The sequence below is a fragment of the Amyelois transitella genome, chromosome 2 (genome assembly GCF_032362555.1).
Source record: "Amyelois transitella isolate CPQ chromosome 2, ilAmyTran1.1, whole genome shotgun sequence".
Taxonomy (NCBI): Eukaryota; Metazoa; Arthropoda; class Insecta; order Lepidoptera; family Pyralidae; genus Amyelois; species Amyelois transitella.
This window is the reverse complement of record NC_083505.1, coordinates 10,794,907-10,813,043: the sequence shown is the minus strand read 5'-3', so window position 1 is coordinate 10,813,043 and position 18,137 is coordinate 10,794,907. Positions and strand designations below refer to the sequence as shown.

At 35.6% G+C, this 18,137-nt stretch overlaps 1 protein-coding gene across 3 annotated transcripts in view; it reads right to left on the bottom strand.

The window, feature by feature from the left end:
* The window catches only part of LOC106128981 (myosin-VIIa), a 33,256-nt gene that overhangs the window by 1,414 nt on the left and 13,705 nt on the right, over positions 1-18,137 (bottom strand). For 2 of the 3 annotated variants that reach the window (XM_060954555.1, XM_060954557.1), the window contains exons 3-13: positions 10,912-11,172; positions 10,295-10,573; positions 9,674-9,958; positions 7,694-9,289; positions 7,140-7,367; positions 4,670-4,909; positions 4,280-4,444; positions 3,876-4,160; positions 1,314-3,782; positions 1,038-1,237; positions 419-686 (exon numbers count right to left, since the gene is read on the bottom strand). In XM_060954555.1, the coding sequence (XP_060810538.1) occupies positions 419-686; positions 1,038-1,237; positions 1,314-3,782; positions 3,876-4,160; positions 4,280-4,444; positions 4,670-4,909; positions 7,140-7,367; positions 7,694-9,289; positions 9,674-9,958; positions 10,295-10,573; positions 10,912-11,172 (6,276 nt within the window). Of the gene's footprint in view, positions 1-418; positions 687-1,037; positions 1,238-1,313; positions 3,783-3,875; positions 4,161-4,279; positions 4,445-4,669; positions 4,910-7,139; positions 7,368-7,693; positions 9,290-9,673; positions 9,959-10,294; positions 10,574-10,911; positions 11,173-12,503; positions 12,549-18,137 lie in introns of those variants that run through there. The other variant, XM_060954549.1, reaches the window with a different exon arrangement.

Sequence of the window (18,137 nt, the reverse complement as noted above, 5' to 3'; positions counted from 1 at the left end):
TATCTTTATCCGATATTGCTAGATTTAAAGGCACTGTTATCAATTTAACATCGAAAAGCTTTTGACAGATATCGGTGTTGTTCAAGAACTACCTAGTAAACAAAACACACATTTCTATCTTCACAGATTACATCAAAACGATAACTTATTGATAAAGAAGACAGGTGGCAAAAATGCATAACTAAATATAAAGTTGCTATTTAAAATAAAAGATATAATTTAGAACGCAAAACCTTGAATATCTGTTAGTATCTTCAATTCTTAAGATAACCTACCATTAATGTAAAGCGAGCATTACCTTGGATTGACTCCATAACGTTATTAGAAGTAAAAAATATAATTAGGAAAAAAACACTATTAATGTCTGTTAGAATTTTCTCTTAATAAGATAATGTACCCTTTACTTCAAATATATTACCTTTGATTGAGGATGTATTAAGCTGACTCCATGTTTATTGATGGCAATCAGCAGCATCTCCGGGTAATTCGGTTCCGTCGTTTGCTTGACCTCAAAAAAGGCAGATCCGAAGGTCGGCCATCGGTATATGACTTTGAGGAAAGTGATTTTAGCGTCCTCAGGCGTCATCCCAGCGTCTTGGTTGTAGGAGGCTACGATCGCTCGCTTCCAGTCGGCTGAACTTTGCAGTTTTATCAGATCAGCTGGGATCAGTTCCCGTAACATTTGCCTGTAATTTTATATTGTTTTATTAAAACGATCACAGAAAAATTGTAATTCACTCTATAATAAGCAGTAGTAGGTAATTTTATCTTCATGCACGATATGATACGGATCTGCACCAGGATCTGCTATTTCGTAGCAACCTTAGACGGTAGACGCGTACATGGAAAGCATTGCATGTTGCGAGATAAAGCGAAAGAACGTTGGAAAGTAAGTTTATTTAAAAAAAAAAAATTACTTAATGCACAATAGCCGTCAGCTGCTGCTATGAATGAAACCATAAGGTACGACAAAATACATCACGAATAACTTGACAATTTGTATTACCTTCTCTCTGTGTAAAATCATGGTTACTTACGGAATCGCTTGCAGCTCTTGCTTGTTGTCCCCGAAGCGAGCGCGGTAGGCCAGCGCGGCGAGGCGAGCGGCTTCCTCGCGGCCGCAGCGGTGGTACCCGCGCAGCAGCTTCGGCAGCTCCTGGTGGAAGTGGAAGATCACGTCCGCGGCGCGGTCCTTACCAGGTACGGTGTTCGTCCATAGCTTCTTCATGAAAAAGACCTTGAACAATAAAGACATTTAGTTAGTTTTTTGGTTATTTCACAAGTCATTTGCTTTGTTACGGAATTATATTTACCTGGTAAGTAAATTGTGGTGTGATTCCATCACGCGTAGGTCTAGCCTTTTTGATCCAGTCTGTAAGGTGCCTCACGAAGTCGAAGAAGAAATCGCCTTCTGGCACAGATATTACCTTATCCGCTATCTTAACAAATAAACTAAAGCCTTCACTAGATCTAAGATTCAGTCTCTGTGCGATATTTTGACAGAAGTCTTTAGCCCTGGTCGACGAATCTACTTCAAATGCTTCATCCGTGTCATCTGGGAAATATACTTTGTGGAATATTTGCGTTGTTTTATGTTGTATAGCTTCGACTTCCACTTGATGCGGGGGATACTTTCTCTGTCCATTGCGCAAGGTCTTTTGTAATCTTTGTAGAGAATCTTGAGCAATAGGATGTCTTCTGGTCCTTAAAAATAATGTTAACTCTCTAAGTAAGCCTTGACTACAAGCAAAAAGCCCAGTTGCTAACCACATCAGTTCCCAGCCTCTCTCTTCCGACAGTCTGTTTCTATTGTCAGTCAGTTGTTTCATTATTTGGCAATATATTTCATCTCTCAAAATCTCATGCTTTAGTGGTCCATCGAAAATATGATCCGTGTATTCATTGCCTATACGAGGTCGTTTGGATGGGAGGTCGCCCATGTACTTCAGTAACGCTGTGAATGCGAAGCAGGCTTCCTCCGCGAGCTCTTCTTTAGTTTGTAATTTCTTCAGCAAGGGCAATTTGATTGGTTCCCTAGAATGCTTCCATAATTCTTCCGCGCCACCACGTTTAGCTGTCGATAATGTCAGAGCCTTCGATACGGTACGTTTCGGTGGAAGCCTAAAGTGATCTAAAGCATATTCTAGTAAAGTGTGCGGTTTGTCCCTAGTATCTGTTCCGTTAAATGTAGCTGCTGGAATTCGTCTACCATGTTGTGCACCTTCTTGGCAGAAAAGGTTCAGAATATCTGGTGGTGGCTTAGACAATGCAGGCAAAACATAAACAGTTTCAGCCGGAAAATCTCCTCTTTCCATAGTCCTCTCACAGCGGCCTATACACCATCCGTTATTTAATACTGATTCCCCAGTACTATCTTCTTCTAAAATAATAAGATCTCCTTTTTGGAATGTCAAAAAGCTGGAACCTTCCCCTGGTGCTTTGTAGTCTTGTAAAGCAATCACATATTTCGATCTCTTTTTCAAGCCTTCTAAAAAGTAAACGACTAAATCACGAATATCTTCGGCATTCGGACTTTGGAACGTGAACTCTTCACCTCTTACAGTTGACAAACTAAACGTCTGTGTGAATACTTTGTTAGTTTTTTGACTTGACACAGTCGTTATTTCTGGGAAAGACAATTCAAGCAATACTTGTTCTTGATCATCAACGACATAAACGCCTGTCCAATTTACTGCTATTATAACGTCGTTTTTGGGTAAATTAGGCCCTGAATTTCTATACGCTTCATAGAATCTAGAGAACAATAAAGGCCACTTAAACTTTGCATAGCTTACTACATCTTCTTTAACTTTATACGCTGGAACTTTTTCTTTCACATAATAACTCTTTTTATAAGCTTGTACTACTAAAGCTCCCCATCTATCTACAGCTTTTTCAACACCCGTTAGACAATAATCTGGAATATAATTTGGAAGTAATGTGTACAGCCGTTCTGTGTTCATATCTTGGCTATACTCGATGTAATATTGTTGAGCGGCGATCATGGCCAAGTCTTCTTCTTTATCACATCTGTATTCACCAAACTTAACTCCTCTCACCACTTGTTGGTAAATGAGATTTGTAGCTACTTGATCTTCAGTAGGATCATGCCATGGTGCAAATATTTCTTTCCTAAAGAATAATCTCCAGGGTGCGTTTCTCTCTTGAGCTCCTTGCTCCTTCGCGTATTGTTCACATTGTGATATTGCATCCATTACGTGATCTCCACCACTGCCTAATGAGCTGACTTTATCGAATAATGCAATGTATAATGAAAATCCAAACTGGTCACGTAAACCTATCTTGTCTGACAGCTGGTTACATAGTTCTCTTGCAGTTGTGGCTGAATCGGCTAATAATGTTTTAGTATTACCATCCATAAACGTAATAGGCAACATTATAGGTTTTTTAGACTTTGTTGCTTGAAGTTCCAACCAAGATGGAGGTTGGTTTCTGGTTCCATTATTGAAAGTTCTCTTTAAACGATCTTCACAATATGGAGCGTACCCTGGTGGTCCCTCTCTTATAAAAGCCCTGAGATAATTAACGAACTTTTCACTTGGAGCAAAACATCCAACACACAAGGACAACAGTATCCAGCCCCTTGCGTGTGATGATTTGGAAGGGTTTCCTGATAGTTGCTTACAAATCTGGCAGTATATTTCGTCCCTCAATTCAGCGCGCAGAATTCCATGGCCAATGATGAAATGCAACTTCTCCAAATTAGACGTAGGTCGAGATTCTAACCACGATTGATAGCTATCAGCTGTGTATTCTTCATCCTGGAAAATATTAAGGGGAAATAAGTTATATTTATTATGTAACTAATACCGATCAAGGTAACTAAATGTCTTTAAATAAAAGTAATAAGATACCTGTAACTTTCTCCTGACGTCTTCACCAAGCTTGTTTTTCCGTTTCAAGGTTAGCGATACCAACTTGTGCCTGATAGACCGCGGTTTTTGTTTGTTTAGATAAGCGTCAGGGTCTACGCCCATCATCTGAGCTTCCTGGAACTCTTTGGATCTAATGAAGTTGCGTCCAAGAGTCGCCGTCACCTTGGACATGACAGATGTGTTGTCCCGGTCCATGGTGTGGAACCTTGGCTCAGGCAAGTCTCCAGTGAAACGCAGAATTGTTATCCATAATGCTTGTGCAGCCTGAAAGTATATAGTCCACATTACACCAGTATTCGAATAACATATTGACGAGACTAATGATAAAACATATCAATACAATCGGTGCATTATTGTTGTGGAAATTGCCACAATTATCTTACCAATTGATCGCCTTGTGTATGCAGTGGCAATAATGGGTGTTTCAGTGGTTTCTTTGAGTATTGATGTGTGACGTTTCCTTGGAAATAAGTAGCTGCGAACTTTTGGAACTTAAACTCTGACAAATCTTCCTCATCTTCTGAAGTAGTTTGCATTGGAGTCACCATCTAAAAAATGTGACATGTTTAGTATTAGGGTAGGTATTGAGTATTGCTTATACTGCAAATTTAATGACTAAAGTCGTTTGCGGTTGTCAGTTTATTTTCTCAGTGGCAAAAGTTTGAATTTATTTGTGTTTTTGGTTATTTCGAATGATAATGTTTTTTTTTTCTCACACTTCTTCAGTACAGTAACACTTTTAAAAGAACCAAAAATATTGCTGGATCGCTTACCTCTTGTTGATCAGCTCTCGGCTGTGGGAGATCACTGAAGACGGAGGTATCTTTAGGTGCGGGAGCTTCACTGCTGGAGTCAGGAAGGAAGTCAAACATAGCCTCCACCAGTTTACTGTCATCCACCGGCTCCTCTTGCTTGCGAGCCGCTTCTTGTAACAAGGTCCTCTTGGCTTCTAGTTGGCGTTTCTCTTCTAATACCAATTCTGCTTCGCGCCGCTCTAACTCATACATCCGCTCCTGTTGGTTATAATAAAATTTAAAATTATCTTTCCAATCTTTCCAATTACCAGGTAGTTATTATGTACTAGTTATACATCATAATAACTACCTGATAATTAAACTACAATAGAGCAGAAAATATCATTTAGAATTAAGTAATTTTTTTTTTCTTATAAAAATTAAACATGTTTAAGGTATAGTCTAAAATTGTATTAATTTACGACAAAAATAAATAAAAACAGCACGAATTAAAAAAAATAATAATTGAAAACCACAACCTTTTAAAACGACTACTTTATTTTTGTGACTCGTGTAAAAATAATATTTGCATATCTTTGAATCGATTGTATGTAAGATTGTACAATACATAGGCAGCGCTCAGTCAAGCGTCAAAAGTAGGTAGGTATACTAACACCGGCAGAATTGCAGCCACTATCATCGTCACTGATACACATCCACCAAGAATTGTTCATTGTATATTAATTTTACGACTGAAAATTTGCATTAACACGACATAATATTTTTCTCTTCGTAATAACGTTTCTTCATCAAATCTCAACACGACCGACAACACAAAATACGTTAGACTAAATAGATATTTGGTCCATCTAGTTGCCAAGAATTAGTGGTTTGTAGGCCTGGCTCGCCGTATCGCAGTTCTAGTTGTGCAATGTTCTGCATGCATGATCGAGTGTCAGTAAATCATGTTACATAGGTAAACTAAATTACAATTTAATTATCACGGTATTAACTATTGTAATTATTGAAAAACAATCAAAACCAGTTGAATAAGACATTACGGCAACAAATCATCTAAATTTAATAACAAATAAACAGACTACCTCATTTCCAAATTATTGAAATCCATCCTCCGTAGAATCAGATATTTTTCCAAAACACTTAAAATACATTCCGTGCATGACTGCATTTATTTTAGTTTGAATTCTACTAAGCCAATAAATTTTAATAGTTATCAACTTATGCACACAAGCAACAAACACAAGTTTTTTTACCAAATGTAAATGATTTCTTTGTTCAGAGATTATCCGATGAGATATAATAAATGTTTTAAGACAGCTATTTCACTTATATGTTATCAAATCAATCAGTGCCGCTTAGCAAATTAAAATATTCGATTTGGAGATAGAGAAGATAAAACGAGCCGCTATTGAATAATTTATGACTATTACTGTACATATAAGTAGCCTTTATTACCCTTGAAATAGAAGCTTAATTAAATTGACAAAAAGTACTGTGACGCAAGTCAAGGTAACCGAAGAAAAGTAAACTTTGGTATCTACGATAAAAGGGCATTTCTATGATATCATTTCAAGAGTTTCAGATAACTAGTCCTTTGATTAATTTAAAAATGTGTTCTCATCTTCTTTTCCGAAGGAACCAATAAATTTTTCCTAGCGTTATGTTTTACTTACAAAGACAAATGAAAAATTGATGATTTATATTCGGAGTATAATTCTAAAAACACAATATGCCCTATTATATTCAGTTTCCACTAAAATTATATTTTGTCTCTTATAAATTTGATGTTGTTCAAATTGCCATCAGCCATACATAAGGTATCGCTATATTGATATCAAAATCGATAAGAGTGAGGTAATAGAATAAATCTAATACTCATCCAATTCATTAAATTTTTATACATCTTCATCATCAATATATATACATACTTATATGTTTTAGAACTCATCTTTTCAATTCGTCCTTTTCTTACCATATCTCGCTGGTGTTCCTATCGGTTATATTACCGTGTTTTCAGAACGTCAACAAAGATCATGTTCAAGGGCTTTTTCTACGAAAATCATTTTTAAAAATAAACATCAGCAGTTATAACTGGTTTTCATACGATATTCTCCTTTATAGTTGATAGTCCCAGTTACATCCACGCCTTTATGCCCGGTGTACGCCCTTACGACCCTGATCCTAGTTTGGGTGGCAGGTTTTAAAGTTAGACATCTTCAAACTTCAACTTTTGCTTTAACACAATATCAATCCGTTATCTACGCTACGAGACAATGATAGAAATTAAACTAATATCTTATAATAACCTGTTGTTTTGTTCTGAGATCATTAGCGCCCTGGTGCTGTAATATTTGTTTCTCGTGTCTCTGAAGCCTGAGCGCCTCGGCGTGGGCTATAGTTTTCTGCTTCATACTTTGGTACCACCTCAACGCTATGTTATTTTTGCTGTCAAGTAATTATAATGATAAAAACAAAACGTCGTACATACCCTGTAGTTTTGTTCAGCGATCTCTTTAGCGCGCGTGTTGCCCTGGTGCTGTAGCCTTTGCTCCTCCTGTCTCCTCAACCTAAGAGCCTCAGTGTGGGCTTTAGCTTCCTGTTTCATCCTCCGGTACCGTCTCATAGCTATCAGCCGACGAACATGGCTCTGGATCTTCACGATCGCCCACATTTTGTGACCGTATGAGCGACGGACGAGGTATCCACGAGCTGCGGCCTGGTAAAAGAATTTTAATTGAATTTTATATGATGGTTTATTTCCATTTTATTTTTATTTATGGTCAAAAATGTAACTACACATGGAAATGTCCAACATCAAAGTAGGTAATTGGTGGCCGGAATTTCGAACTTCAAATTCAACGAGGATAGATTACTTTAACTTTTTTAAACTTTCCAAGTTAATTACTTTAGCTTGGAAATTAAAGTTACAAAACCCTAGGAAAACAGGAAAAAGTGGAATTCAAAGTAAACGATTAGTCTGATTTTGAATAAACAGTGACGATTAATCGTCGCAATTACCAAATTAAACTATAAAATACTAACTTGTAAAGATACGATGTGTCCTCGTAGATGCCTGAATCTGTGAGCCAACACTCTAGCTCGGATGAGGGCTTGCAATCTTGCGTATCCGACTTTCATCTTATTATACCGGATTCTTTGCAGCTTACCGCGCCAATGACGTTGTATCAAAACAGCAGCCGCTCTCATCTTCAAAAATCTTCTCCTATAAACCCAGCCCCGTATTGACCTTTGCAAGATTAGAATTTTTCGTGTAAGTACCCTATCTCTTTCTTGTTCTAGGAACAAGTCATGGGCATCTTTTAGAAAAACTTTAGTGTGCCCCAGTTGATAATCTGATTTACCCAGAACAGATGCACAAATTTTGGCTGTAGCTGCTCGGCAATCGGTTTTGTGAGCAGGTGGAACTCCGGATATTAAAAATCGATATCTTTCTACAAACTCTTTGAAACTATGTCGAATAGGATAACCGGCTCGCCTGATTCTTATTGTTTCCATCATTCCTGAATATCTGAGCTGTCTACAACAAAGGCCCCGGTCAAACATCATGGGCTTCTTAAATTCGTTTGGTTTTATACAACGTATGAAAAACGGTTGGCAAGTACCCAGGGTCCTCATAAGCAAATCCAATGATTTCTTAAATTGTGTAGATAGTGTTGGAGTACGTTTTCTCGTCTCTGAACCCATAGTTATGTCATCTTGGAAAATTTGTTGTAGAAATTTATTTGTTGATATGTGTATTAGCTGTAACAAATCTGCACTAAATGTATCCCGATTTTTCTCTAGAAATCCTCGTGTATCATAAAATACTATTCCTGCAAAATGATTCAAGCCAAAACTGGTGTTTATATCAGACTTTGGCTTCAAGTAGTTTCGATGCAATCCATGAGTTTTATGAAGCTTCGCTAACATAGTTTGGTCAGTTCCTTTTGGAAACTTGGATTCTTCATCTATTAGCGCCATTATATTCAGTTGCTTCAAAGCAATAAGGTCTAATGCATCTTGATTGTCAACAAATTCTATATGTTGCCAATTTATTCCTTCGTGATTATACTCCTCCTGTTCTAATTTAAAAATGTGTCTAACAAAAAATTGTTGTAAATTTTCGTTGGCAAAGTTTATACAAAATTGTTCAAAACTATTTTGGTCGAAATTTTCGAAACCAAAAATGTCTAAAACGCCAATAGCAGTACGGGTCGTAGCTTTGGGTTTGTATATAGCTGCATTAATTTTCTTTACGATAGTTACGAATAGGCGACCGTATATGCCTTTGACGAAAGCGTCTCTTATATCTACGGACTGGTCTCTGCTTAATGTAGATACGACCGTTTCTCCATGAGCAAATAATGTTTTTCTAGTAAGCGCGTCAATCAGCGCCTGCATCGGCACTCCTAACAGGGAAGCGACTCGCCGCACGTTCGCTTGTTCCGTTATCTCAGTTGCATCTAAGTTATCTATGATAGTCGCTTCATACTTTATGTTACCACAATGCAGCACTGCTGCCAATAGCTTCAATATTTCCCATATTTCTGATTCTGTAAACAACAGCACTTTCATAGCGGATCGAATATCGGCGAATTCAGCAGCGTCATCACGACCTTCGCAAGAAAAACTGCCACCCTGAAAATCAACAAAATATCAAATCAATCATATGATTTTTTATTTAATGTAAAATTTGCTACACATACTTATTTCAAGAATCAATGTATCTTACCGCTGATATAATGTAAAATTTGCTACACATACTTATTTCAAGAATCAATGTATCTTACCGCTGATATAATGTAAAATTTGCTACACATACTTATTTCAAGAATCAATGTATCTTACCGCTGATATAATGTAAAATTTGCTACACATACTTATTTCAAGAATCAATGTATCTTACCGCTGATATAATGTAAAATTTGCTACACATACTTATTTCAAGAATCAATGTATCTTACCGCTGATATAATGTAAAATTTGCTACACATACTTATTTCAAGAATCAATGTATCTTACCGCTGATAGATATCTATATTCTGATGGGTCGCCTAATTCCAACTTCTTCTTTTCGTCTTTCGACAAACCAGCCAATAAACAATAAAATACATGGTAGTTCCTTTCCTCTGTGCCCTGATTTACAATCCTGGACTTCTCAAGAAGATACTGCTCTATCTTAGCGCCTTCGATGACGCCTCCACTGTTGAAATGGATGTCTATGTATTTGCCAAACCGGGAAGAGTTATCATTCCGCACTGTTTTGGCATTACCGAATGCTTCTAAAATTGGGTTTGCTTCTAAAATCTGAAATAAAAAGAACATACCTACTTTAATAAATTGAAACTATTTCGCGTTCACGAATTGATATCATAGCTTATGAATTCTTCTGCATATTACGAGAAGTAAATAAAATGTATATGTATGTATAGTATTACCTTACACAAACAATGCATTTTAGTAATTCATAAATATGTAATAGATTTATCTAATCAAGCAAAAGCAAGGCACAGCTGTAACAAAGCAATTTTTTTCAAAGTCTTTAACTATATTTATCATATTTGTTTTGTAATTTAAGTCGTGTATATTTTATTTTAACTGCAGTTTTAACACCATCTTATCTTAAAACCTTCTTAAATTCACCTGTTGTTCTATCCACGAATGTTTACCACTGATGGCTGCCAAATACTGCAGAATCAGCTTTGTAGACTCGGTCTTCCCCGCGCCAGATTCTCCACTGATCACGATGCACTGGTCCTGCGCGTACCGCCGCATATGCGCGTACGCATTATCGCCTATCGCGAAGATGTGCGGTGGTAGCTCACCGATCTTGCGCTCTTTGTATAACTTTATCTGGTCTGCCGTGTAGATCGGCAGGATCTGGTACGGGTTCACTGCTACTAATATTGATCCCGTGTAAGTCTGAAATGGTACACAATACGAATTTATAAAGTAATGACATATTATTTTTATTTATTTCATAGGTAATCTTCCATTATTTTTTTTGTTAATGGGTTTTGTGGCCGGAATTTCTTTTGCACCGTGTACACACTGAGTTTAATTTTTAACCGCTCTGGTACTAACTAAAGCTGGCTATACACTTGTCTGACATTTTAGTTTTGGATCATTAACACCATGAAATAGAAGATAGAATATATAACGTATTTAAGCAAAGACATTATCGAATTAAAAACATAGGGAGCGGAGGTTTGTATAATAATTTTTCCAGTCAAATGTAAAAATATAAGAAATTTACTTACATAAATGAGATTCTCATTATATCTAATTAGGAGATTCCTCAAAATGCCGGCCTCATGGAGGTCTCCTAAGGATATCATGTCCTCGACTCCATGGACCGATGTAGCGTGCATGGCCTTGATACGGCGCTCCGGAGGCAGCCATTGTTCCTGACCGTCGTCGTCTCGCACCCTGATCCGGCGACCTTCAGCTGCCAGCACCCGTGCCCCGATGGCCACGTCGAACTCTCGACCAGACACCGGCTCGATCCATATGTAATCGCCCTGGAAATGTTGAAGGTTACAGTAAATATTTAAAGAGTTTTGATCAAAAGTTTGGTTTCGAATAAGCCGGAGAAATTTAAAAAGTAGTTATATGTTGTTGTTGAAAGATACCTTAGTTGTCTGAAATTGACCCAAATTGGAGCAACAGAAAAAGGGTTAGCGAATTTGTTCATCATCATCAATAAGATAAATCGATTTATATTATAAGACATATCATTAAGTAAAATTAAATCTGTAATCAGTTGATATTGCTGTTGTAATTATCTAAGGCTGTTTCATAAAAAGTTAATTCTCTACTAAACATTAATCATTTACTAATAGACTTAATCGAATCGACCATAAATTCAACTGAGCGGGATGATTAAAAGCAAACACCAATATCTCTGGTGGTTACAAATGTCTTACCAAGCCTGTGTTATAGGTATTGTAAGAGTTAGAAACTCTTTGTGACAATTGTGATATAAAATTTTTCATTGAAATAAACTTTGTTTGTCAATTAGTTACTACAGCACACTTTGACTTCATAATCGATTCAGTAGAAAGTTTCGTCCTTTTTGTCCATGCTAAACAATCGTCAATTCGACCGCCCATGCACAGTTAGATAGCCATCTAAATCTTCGTGAAAGTACTATCCGGTTTTATTCTTTAACCACTGCGATTATATTCTTAAATTACTACGATAAAATTAACGACTTAACAAGACATGAAAGAGTAAATGGTGCTTGTTTTATGTTGTTTTAGATACATTTATTCAATTAGTTCATATTTAATTAGATCTAGATATAGAAACTAAGAATGTTACTGATCCTATGATATTACCTACATTCACTTACATAGGTAGGTGTTTATTATATTAGTTTTTACTTTCAAATTAAACCGAAAAATAAGCCACATTGGCCTTTTCGGGACAAGCCTCTAAGGTATGACATTTTCATACAGTTATTCGATTACCTTTTTAATATATCCCATTAGGTACCTAAATATCTCGTTATTTCCTGTCAATTACGCCACCTCTTATCAAATCAGTCTATTATAGTCATGTTCAGAATTTCTTACACCCATCTTCGACCCAATCGAATTAAGATAGGGTTTATTTTTTGAAATTCTTTCTAATACTTATTTGTTGAACTAATGCAAAACTAATTTGATTATTTTTATCGAAGTTAATTATTTTGTTGAGTAAATCTGCATTATCATTAGCAAACGGAACGAAGCGGAATTGATTAACCCACCGAATGGTAATGAAATCGATTTATTCATGACTTTGACCTAGTGTAAAATGCAAAGGTGTACATTAATCATATGTAACAAAAAAGATACAACGTACCTACCTCGAAAACAACGGCGTTTCCATCGCACATCACAAATTAAAACTTTATTCTTTTAGTTACGTTTGTACAAGAAATGATAAGTTTATCATATTATATGACAGAGTTGACCGCTAGCGATGAGGTCGCAGTCCGATTGAGTAATCTATTGCCACTATAACAATTATCTCGCCACTCTTCATTCATATTATGGTATGATATAAATGTATAAAATGCAATATATTTATAACAAATAAAATAAAAATACCTAGAACTGAAAAGAAAAGCTTTTATAAACGTTTAAAAGAACATATAGACAATAGATGTTGCATAGATGTTTTTTGTCTTTAGATGGTTCCCGTAAAGAAAGTTGTTCATGTAATGATTAAAATTATATTATTTAATTCATACTTATTACCCAAGTAAATCAGGGCTGTTGAACTATATTCATTAGAAGAATGCGATCAAATTACTTCTTTTAAAGCGTATTATCATTTATCATACTAAATTGTTACTTACAAAGTATTTATACATAATTTTCTCAGCAGCATGTCAATTTCTCCCATACAATTTATACATTCGGCTATATAATTTATACAATAAGCTGTAAGAAAGCATATGTTATTTGCAAGTCAATGCTATCTGTAGAAACGTCATATTTCTACTACTTAAAGAGTCTTGAAAACTTTCGGTACCGGTTTTGAATTGTCAATATTTGTAGCTTTCTAAAATCTCTTTTATCGATTTCATATATAAATCGGTGATATGATCTGACCGCAAAATTTCTAGATATTTTTTATCAACTACTGTTTGTGTTTCTTTCTGAATCATCATGTGACGCTGATTCAAGATTGTGTCCTAATAAACTTAACACGTTTGTGATTCTATACATAGTAGACAGAAGATTTGAGTCACAATCCATGAAGGATGATTTTAGCTTAATGGCCTTTCAATGATTGAATTGATAAAGTGTATAGTGTGTGTCTTTCGGTGATTTGTTATATACCTAAGAGTGGCTAAGCGAAGTTACTCTGTAATACTGTCAACTGAAAAAGAAAGTCCTTATACCCTTAGTCACATGTTACCATCTAAGTACACAGGAAACGGATAGAATTGACTCCACTTTTAAAGAGCGTATATTATGCGTCAACTGCTCTTTTTAATCATATGTTATTTCAATGAACGCATATCACTTATCGACATGGTTGACGTTTCAAATGTTGCAACTAAATTATTATCCAGCCTTCAAGTTACCTCAGAAAACTTGTTAATTTCTTAGGTTTAGGTTTAAAGACTTTTATTCTCATTAAGACATAATTTACATCACTTACATGAGAACTTAAAATTATGACATACATTATAATTTGTTCGTTGTCACACTAAAAAAGAACAATACACAATTACCGGTCAAGTTTAGTAAATGGAAACAATGTGTTTGGCTAACTGTTTCTTAAATACTTCGAACGAGTTAATTTTTTTAATGTCAGAGGGTATCTTATTAAAAAGGCGCGCACCTTCGGTTGTTATTGTCGACCGGCCGTAATATTTTGTCCGTGCCTTTGGCAAAATGATGAAGCTCGCGCGTCGAGTGCAGGGGCGCCCAACTTGTTTTCGCTCAGTAAAGTTTATGTTGGTGCGGACTTTATTGGTCATGATTTTACGGATGAGAATGCAAGTATTATATGTATATAATTGTTTAATAGTCATTAGTCTTGTTTCACGATAAATTTTATTAGTTGGTGTTCGAAAGTTATAATTAAATAGCATTTTTATTATTTTATTTTGTAGTGTTTGTAATTTGTCTAGTCTTGTTTTAGCAGCACTTCCCCAAACTTCTATAAGATAAGATAGGTGTGGTTTTATTAGAGCATTGTAAATGGTAAAAAGAAGTTTACGTGGTATATATCGAATATTTATTCGGAGGGATGCATGGAGCGAAATAAATTTGTTTATTAATTTTTTGATATGAGTATTCCATGTTAAATAAGTATCCAATTGGAGGCCAAGGTATTTTTCTGAAGTTTTTTGTTGTATAGGTTTGTTGTTAATTGTAAGAGGTGTGAAAGTGGGTATTGGTTTATTTTTAGCTTTATAAATAATATAACTAGTTTTAGAGACATTTATAGTAAGTAAATTATACTGTAACCAATTTTGAAGGATGTTAAGGTCATTTTGAGCTTGAGAAATTAAGATTTGGATTGATGAACCGTAATAAAAAAGGCACGTGTCGTCAGCATACAAAGTGATGTTACCGCTTAGTCCTAGTTCATGCATATTATTGATATAAACTAAGAACAGTAGTGGACCCAATATCGAACCTTGCGGGACTCCATAGGCAATTGGCAGTGGAGGACTTTGAGAGTTATTGTCTGTTTTGACAATCTGAAGTCTGTTTGTAAGGTAAGACTTGAACATGTTAAGCGCTTTGTCAGTTATACCAATGGATTCCAACTTTTTTAAAAGCAATTTGTGGCTAACGGTGTCGAAAGCCTTTTTTAAATCAATAAATACCCCTAGTGCGATGTTTTTTCTATCTATGTTTTGTTTTATTGTGGTAATGAGATCAATTGTTGCCGTAAGAGTATTACTTTTAGATCGAAACCCGTATTGCCGCTCATAGAAGAAATTAATAGAATCCAAGTAATTTTGTAACCGTGTATGCAAGACTTTCTCCAAAATTTTTGATAGTATAGGGAGCACAGATATTGGTCGATAATTTCCAGGCTCCGTTTTTGGTCCTGACTTATAAATAGGTGTCACTTTGGCTATTTTGAGTGAGTCTGGAAATACTCCGTCTTGTAATAGTTTGTTAATACATATTGTTAGTCGTTTTACTATTAAATCCTTAACACATTTTATTGCTTTGGTACTAATACCGTCTAGACCAACACTGCTATTTGAATCTAGGTTATTGATAATATCAAGTATTTCCTTTTCGTTGCAAGGTTCCCAGGTATTGATTTGCGGTTTTTGTGAAGTTGGTTTGGGTAGTGCGTGAATATAATTAACATGAAAGTCTGTAGGAATTTCATCAGCGAGACAAGACCCTACGTTAGCGAAAAAGTTATTAAATACTTTACATATTTCATTGGGATCGGAGACTTCCAATGAATCGACAATAAGCTTTGAAGGAGCGCGCCTTTGTTTGGTCTTGTTATTTGTTAGTGTGCTAAGTAAATTCCATAGTTTTTTAAGCTGCATAGAGTATTTGTCAAATTCTTTTTTATAGTATGACTTCTTTGCTTTCCGGATTACGCTTAAAACTTGGTTTCTCTTAGTGTTGAACTTCTCCTTCAGATCTTCATCGTCTGGATTCTCTTTTAACTCTGTAGATATCTGGTTTCTTTCAGTGATTAATGCTATTATGTTTTTATTTATCCATTCTTTTTGTGGCTCATTATCAATTTTGGTCTTTATAATCTTGCTTTCATTTATGCATTGTTTAATTGAACTTTCAAATTCTGTAAAATCATTATTTGGTTCTTGAAGTTTAGATATTTCCACTGCCTTATAAAGTTTATTATAGTTGATAGCTTCATATTGTCTAATTGTCTTTTTCGGTGGTTTTATTTTCTTGATTTCAACGTATAGCTGTCTGTGATCGGAGAAAGATGAATCGATTGTTACCATATGGAAGTTATCTTTGTCAAGGTTGGTGCTTACATGATCTAGTAGGGAGTTTTTAGGTGGGCCTTTTCTGGTGTAATATTTCTTGGAGATCTTGTTAATAATTTTGTGTCCAGTTTGTTTTAAAAGTTGGTTGTACTGTTTAGTCTCGGTTTCTTTTTTTGTGAGTAGATCAACATTGAAATCACCAAAAACTATTGCTCTTTTTCGTCTTCTTAATTGTGATTCATATACTTCTAGAAACTGCTGGAAATTGGTGTTCCCTGGATTATATACGACTCCTACTTCAAGTGCATATTTTTCTAGTTGTATCCATAAATAATTATTACCTCCTATATACACGGACTCTGATAGCTTGTGTATTAGGTTGTTGTGAACATATATGGATACACCGCCTCCAGTTTTGTCTGTTCTATAATTATAATAGTGACTATAGTTTGGTAATTCATATCGTAGCGCTTCTTCTTCGCTTTGAAACCAGGTCTCGGTTAATAGAAATATGTGCACTGTGTTCGGTATAGCTTGTAGGATACATTTGACTTCGTCAAATTTTCCTTTCGTACGTATACTCCTGGCATTTAAATAAAAAAAAGTAAATCGTGACTTGTTTTTCGGGAAATTTTGATAATCGTCTAGTAGTTCGTAGGTATTATGGTTTTCGGTTTGAGTATGAACTGTTGTAAGTAATGTATTTAGTTTTTTGACGTTTTTACGATTAAAGGCGTACCATTTACATATTTAATTGTGATATTGGTCTCACCTTTGTCTTGACGTTGCTTAAGTTCTTCTCTTAGGTTTTTCATAAGGTTCTGTTGTGTAGGTGTTTGGTCTGAAAACATTTTAAGGCCTCCTTGTAGTCTATTCCTATTACGAAGTAGTTTTTTAGCTGGTTCTACAGTTTCAAAGCAAATCTTGATACTACGGTGTTTATTTGGTTGTAGTTTACCGATTCTAAAAACCTTTGAAGGTTTAGGAATGCCTTCGCTTATTGTGGAAATAGTTTTGAGAACATCAGCTTCATCCCTTAATGACCTATCTTCCGGGGTGGATGCAATTTGCTCGGGTAGACCAACCAGCACAACATTCTTTTCTCTGTTGCTACGGTTTTGTACCTCTTGTATGATGTTTTCGCCAAAAGCTAGCTCCTTTTCCTTGGTGAAAGGTACAGTTTTCAGGTTGTGCAGGTCTGTTTCCAGAGATTGAATTTTAATTTGCATCGCATTGAGAGTTCGATCGTTTGACGATTTCATATCCGTGATTTGATTTTTTATTTCGGTTATGTCCTCTTGCATATTTTTTAAAATGTGCTCGTTAGATGTGACATATTTTTCCAGTAGGGAGCTGATATGAGATATTTCCGATTTCATTTCTCTTATATCGTCACCACATGAACACTCAATATCACAGGGAACCTTACGCTTACGAAATGTAATTGATGGGTCTGGGCTTACATTCCTTATTCTTGATAGGTCAGGTTGCGAATTTCTTCGCTAACGTTTCGCATTTCCACAAAGCAAATATCGTGACAAACTCATTTGACCAGGCCGACAGAACAGAAATAACATTATAAAGAAAACCTGCACATGTGCGACTGCATTAATGTTTGCTACAAAGAGCCAACGAAAAGAATAGGAACATTCCATCTCTTTTCCATAGATATCGTAAAAGGTGACTAAGGGATAAGCTAACTTAGAATTCTTCTTTTAGGCGATGGGCTAGCAACCTGTCACCATTTGAATCTAAATTCTATAATTAAGCAAATAAGCTGAACGTGACCAATTAGTCTTTTCAAGACTGTTGGCTCTGTCTACCCTGCAAGGGATAAAGTCGTGATTAATGATTATATGTATGTAAGTACTTATGTTATTATGAAAATAAAAAGAAACGTGTTATTCCTTTCTCGCTATATCTGTATGTTTAAGTTCATCATGAGATTTTATTATTTAGAACGTTTCATTTAAGTGAGTGTAATATAATAGTATCACATATCATCAACTCCCTTTTCATTGAGTCATCATAATCTTAACTTAT